The sequence below is a fragment of the Setaria viridis genome, chromosome 1 (assembly GCF_005286985.2).
Source record: "Setaria viridis chromosome 1, Setaria_viridis_v4.0, whole genome shotgun sequence".
NCBI classification, from domain to species: Eukaryota; Viridiplantae; Streptophyta; class Magnoliopsida; order Poales; family Poaceae; genus Setaria; species Setaria viridis.
In genome coordinates, this window is record NC_048263.2 from 31398223 (window position 1) to 31403773 (window position 5551).

At 52.1% G+C, this 5551-nt stretch overlaps 1 protein-coding gene across 1 annotated transcript; it reads left to right on the forward strand.

Annotated features, from left to right (window-relative positions):
* Positions 1–2041: 2041 nt before the first annotated feature.
* Positions 2042–4529, forward strand: LOC117836977 (phenylalanine ammonia-lyase). The gene has a single exon (XM_034716867.2). It carries the CDS (start codon positions 2202–2204, stop codon positions 4344–4346), a length of 2145 nt encoding a protein of 714 aa, XP_034572758.1. The 5' UTR covers positions 2042–2201; the 3' UTR covers positions 4347–4529.
* The last annotated feature ends 1022 nt before the right edge of the window (positions 4530–5551 follow it).

Here is a 5551-nt window from a genome sequence, read left to right on the forward strand (position 1 = left end):
CTAGTCTGACGAATACATTAGTTGTTATCTGAATTAGAACTTTGCCTGATGCTTGAGGTGCACAATCATGTTCCCAAAGAGAAATTATGATGGAGCCAGTGAGCTAAGTAATTGCAATAAGCATTCCATCTGTTCCCGGTTTTAGCTGATGAGATTCATAACACTTTTACATGTTTATAGTTATGCTAAGGATTATTCATTCGGCAGCAGCAATGCCTAACCTGCATTATTGAGCATGGCTGGTATCAGTGTCAGTTGAAGCTTGAAATATTGTGGCTGCAACTGTTATGTTTGTTGCGGGTTTGTCAGTTGTGCTTTGTGGTGGTGGTTGCACGCTTACAGTTTTGGGCTTTTGGCACTGCTCTGTGGTATGGTCAGGTCAGTCTGGTGGATCCAAATGCTGGTTGCTACTACTTCGTGAAAGAAACAAGTGATAGTTCCATCCATTTCTCTTCAGTTCAGTCAGTGTAGATGCAGGTGACCGAACAGATATAAGAACACCAAACGACGACTCAGAGCCAGGAGGACTAGACCGAAGACTGGAGCGAGTGCGAGGTGTTCTTTCACATCATGCATATTACACGGGGGTAGGCGAGCCTGCGACGCTGTATATAGAAGTACTTAATCCATGTCTTTTTTCAAGGGAAATAGTAAATCAGACTAGTCTGACGAATACATAAGTTGTCTGATGATTAGAACCTCGCATGATGCTTGGGGTGCACAATCATGTTCTCAGTGGTCATTGAAGCGTCAGGAAGATCCGGAAATTATGAGGCTGAGCTAAGAAAAATTATGCTAGAGTCAGTAAGCTACGTAATTGCAATCAAGTATCTGATCTGTTCAAACAAAATGGAGAATTGCAGCGACGTTGACTGAAGATCTTTCAATCCTATGAAATTTCAAGATCTGTTCAAACAAATGGATCCAAAATGCTGGTTGCTACTACATGAAAGAAACAAGTGAGAATTCCGTCCATCTCTTCAGTTCAGGGAAGTGTGGATGCAGCTGACCGAACACCAAACGGCTGGGGTCAGGAGGACTAGACCGATGACTGGACCAAGTTCATGCTATTTTCACATCATGCATATCACGTGCAGGGGATCATGTGACGATGTATACAGAAGTTTGGGATGGATCCATGTCTATTTCAAGGGAATTGTAAATCACAAGCTGACGAGTAAGTTGTTGTCTGACAATTAGAACTTCACCTGACGGTGAGGGGCACAATCTTGTTCTCAGTGGTCACTGAAGCGTCAAGAAGGTCCAGAAATTATGAAGCGTCAAGAAGCGACAATGGAGTACGTAATTGCAATAAGCATCTGATCTGTTCAAACAAATGGAGAACTGCGTCGGCGTTGACTGAAGATTTTCTTTGAACCGAATTTCAGAGACCAGGCATGTGTTCAAACGAATGTGTTTTGAATAACCATGCTTGCTGACAACCAGGTACTCAGTCGAAAATTTCTTCCAACTGCCCTTAAAAAAATGGTGTGCCTTGTCCGTGACAAATGAAAATGATTTTTTTTAAAAAAAATGGATGATCCATGGTCCCTCGAAACACTGTGTCCTACTTGTATGCAAAAGCTTGATTGCATCCACTGATCCACAATACGACAGTTCAGTGTGCCTAACTGTCCTGGCTCGTCCTGTCCCTAATCAGTGCAAAAGCATGATCAAACAGAGAGCAGAGACGCATAGCTTTGTAGCCAGGGGCCAGGGCCCCCAGAAGCGAGCACGGTCGACGGAGAGCCCTGCCCTGCCCTCACCAACCCCCCGTGCCACGCTGCCGCGCACCAACCACAGCCCGCGCGACCGAGCCGCTCTCTGCCCCGACGGCCGAGCCGGCGACCAGAAAAATTTCGACGCTTTCCACGCCACCGACCCCCAAAATTTCGTACTTGCGACGCGGCACTAGTGGCGATCATAGGAAGGGCGAGCCAGCCAGGCAGCTACTGACTGGCCGGCACCCTCCGCCGCTTTTCCCTTCGACCAACCCCCGTGCCGCGCAGCCCGCCCCGTCCCCCTATTTAAACGCGGCCTCCCACTCCATTTCGCTCCAGGAAGAGCAGCACCATCCAGTGCATCATCACAAGCTCTTCTCCAACACAAAGCTACTTCCAAATTAATAGGCCACCGCCTCCTCCTCATCTTTGATCGTTTAAGTCTTAGTGCTTTCAGTTCTATCCCCCTTGCCCATTGCGATGGAGTGCGAGAACGGCCGCGTTGCCGCCGCCAACGGCGATGGCCTGTGCATGGCGACGCCGCGCGCCGACCCGCTTAACTGGGGGAAGGCCGCGGAGGAGCTCATGGGCAGCCACCTCGACGAGGTGAAGAGGATGGTGGCGGATTACCGCCAGCCGTTGGTGAAGATCGAGGGCGCGAGCCTCAATATCGCGCAGGTGGCCGCCGTAGCCAACGGCGCCGGCGAGGCCCGGGTCGAGCTCGACGAGTCGGCTCGCGAGCGCGTCAAGGCCAGCAGCGACTGGGTCATGAACAGCATGATGAACGGCACCGACAGCTACGGCGTCACCACCGGCTTCGGCGCCACCTCCCACCGCCGCACCAAGGAGGGCGGCGCGCTCCAGCGGGAGCTCATCCGGTTCCTCAACGCCGGCGCCTTCGGCACCGGCACCGACGGCCACGTCCTGCCGGCCGAGGCAACGCGTGCGGCCATGCTCGTGCGCATCAACACCCTGCTCCAGGGGTACTCCGGCATCCGCTTCGAGATCCTCGAGGCAATTGTCAAGCTGCTCAACGCCAACGTCACGCCGTGCCTGCCGCTCCGGGGCACGGTCACCGCGTCCGGCGACCTCGTCCCTCTATCCTACATTGCCGGCCTCGTCACCGGGCGCGAGAACTCTGTGGCAGTCGCCCCAGATGGCACCAAGGTGAACGCTGCGGAGGCGTTCAAGATTGCCGGTATCCAGGGCGGCTTCTTCGAGTTGCAGCCCAAGGAAGGCCTCGCCATGGTCAACGGCACGGCCGTGGGCTCTGGTCTTGCATCGACCGTGCTCTTTGAGGCGAACGTTCTTGCTGTTCTTGCCGAGGTCCTCTCCGCGGTGTTCTGTGAGGTCATGAACGGCAAGCCGGAATACACCGATCACCTGACCCACAAGCTGAAGCACCACCCGGGACAGATCGAGGCCGCTGCCATCATGGAGCACATCTTGGAGGGCAGCTCCTACATGAAGCTTGCCAAGAAGCTCGGCGAGCTCGACCCGTTGATGAAGCCGAAGCAGGACAGGTACGCGCTCCGCACGTCGCCGCAATGGCTTGGCCCCCAAATTGAGGTCATCCGTGCTGCGACCAAGTCAATTGAGCGCGAGATCAACTCCGTCAACGACAACCCGCTCATCGATGTCGCCCGAAGCAAGGCGCTCCACGGCGGCAACTTCCAGGGCACTCCTATTGGTGTCTCCATGGACAACACCCGTCTCGCCCTCGCCGCCATCGGCAAGCTCATGTTCGCGCAGTTCTCCGAGCTCGTCAACGACTACTACAACAACGGCTTGCCATCCAACCTGTCCGGTGGGCGCAACCCAAGCTTGGACTACGGGTTCAAGGGTGCCGAAATCGCCATGGCGTCGTACTGCTCTGAGCTGCAATTCCTGGGCAACCCGGTGACCAACCATGTCCAGAGCGCGGAGCAGCACAACCAGGACGTGAACTCGCTGGGACTCATCTCCTCCAGGAAGACGGCCGAGGCCATCGAGATCCTGAAGCTCATGACCTCCTCGTTCCTGATCGCGCTGTGCCAGGCCGTCGACCTGCGCCACATCGAGGAGAACGTCAAGAGCGCCGTCAAGGGCTGCGTGATGACGGTGGCGAAGAAGACCCTGAGCACCAACTCCGCCGGTGGCCTCCACGTCGCCCGCTTCTGCGAGAAGGACCTGCTCCAGGAGATCGAGCGCGAGGCGGTGTTCGCCTACGCCGACGACCCGTGCAGCGCCAACTACCCGCTCATGAAGAAGCTGCGCAACGTGCTCGTGGAACGCGCCCTCGCCAACGGCACGGCCGAGTTCAACGCCGATACATCCGTGCTCGCCAAGGTCGCGCAGTTCGAGGAGGAGCTGCGCGCGGCGCTGCCCAACGCTGTGGAGGCCGCACGGGCGGCCGTCGAGAACGGCACGGCGGCGATACCCAACAGGATTACCGAGTGCCGCTCGTACCCGCTCTACCGGTTCGTTCGCGAGGAGCTGGGTGCGGTGTACCTGACCGGCGAGAAGACCCGGTCGCCTGGCGAGGAGCTGAACAAGGTGCTCGTTGCCATCAACCAGGGCAAGCACATCGACCCGCTGCTGGAATGTCTCAAGGAGTGGAACGGCGAGCCCCTGCCCATCTCCTGAACAGTGAAGGGAGTGTCTCGAGACTGTATTTTTAGTTAATGCGGTTTATTCCTATTTATGTTCGTTGTTATGCTACGGACTCTTGTTGTGCAGCTGCGATGCTTTGAAAGAGTTGTTATTGCAAGCAGCATTTTGTAAGTTTTGGAGTACTGTGAATTTGAATCATATTTGCAGTTTAATTTAGTTCAAGTGTTCATGCAAACGACCAAACATGCGCCCTACATGCAACATAACAATTTTTCTCATATTTTGAGACTGGACAAACGTTTGTTACGAAGTTCACTGTTCTATAAATTGACAAAAGGCCTCAACAACTGATGCCTAACAGCCAAGGTATAATCGATCGATCAAGGACCGCAGACATGGTTCACATTCAGGAAAAGGGTAATAAGACATAAACGATGAACATAGAAAGCTCAACGACTCGTAACGTGAATTTTAATATTAACTAGTATGTTTGTCCATAGCCTCATCAGGAGAAGTATGTCTAACAATGTTTGTCGACATCATGAATATACTCCGTTATTGTCACATTTACATTCCATAACTTTAGTTAGATGCTTCAAAACGAGAGAAGTGGTTGTATCGGTCATGGTTGGTCTTGCACGTGATTATATTGTACAAAGTCGTGTCATTGTCTTCAAGCAGAATTCTTTTCGTACTGAAAAGAGACACTAATCTCTTGCATATTTTAGAACAACAAAACACAGGATAATATTGTGATTTTCTTTTAGCTTTTTTCATAATCAGTGGCCGCATTGTCACAACATACGTAACAAGAAGGAAAAGTAGAGGAAACAGACCAAGAGTTGGTCCATGGATCCATGCGTATTTGTTAACGCAAAAATTTGGATCTCAGACTTATACGTTGAACAACACGGAGGACCTGGAAGATCTGCTTAACTCCAGTTTTGGCTCCAAATTGGCTTGCGAGTGGTGCAAGTCGTGCCAGTCAATTTGACCTGAAAATTGATAAGGTAAATATTAAATTCTTGAGCCGATCAGCGGCGAAGCCTCTTGGTAGGCGTTTTTGGAATAAACACCACAATAGATAGATATTTTAATGTAAGCATGTGGTGTAAATGAATGAAACATTAACGACATGTGCCATTGGCTATGTCAGCCAACGGCCTAAGATAAAGCATTGTAACACAATAGCCATAAAAGGGGAGCCACGCACTTAGATAAGCTAACAGATCTAGCCA

Bases quoted from the DNA above. Each gene is read 5' to 3' on its own strand.
- LOC117836977 (XM_034716867.2), top strand. From the start codon at position 2,202: ATGGAGTGCGAGAACGGCCGCGTTGCCGCCGCCAACGGCGATGGCCTG.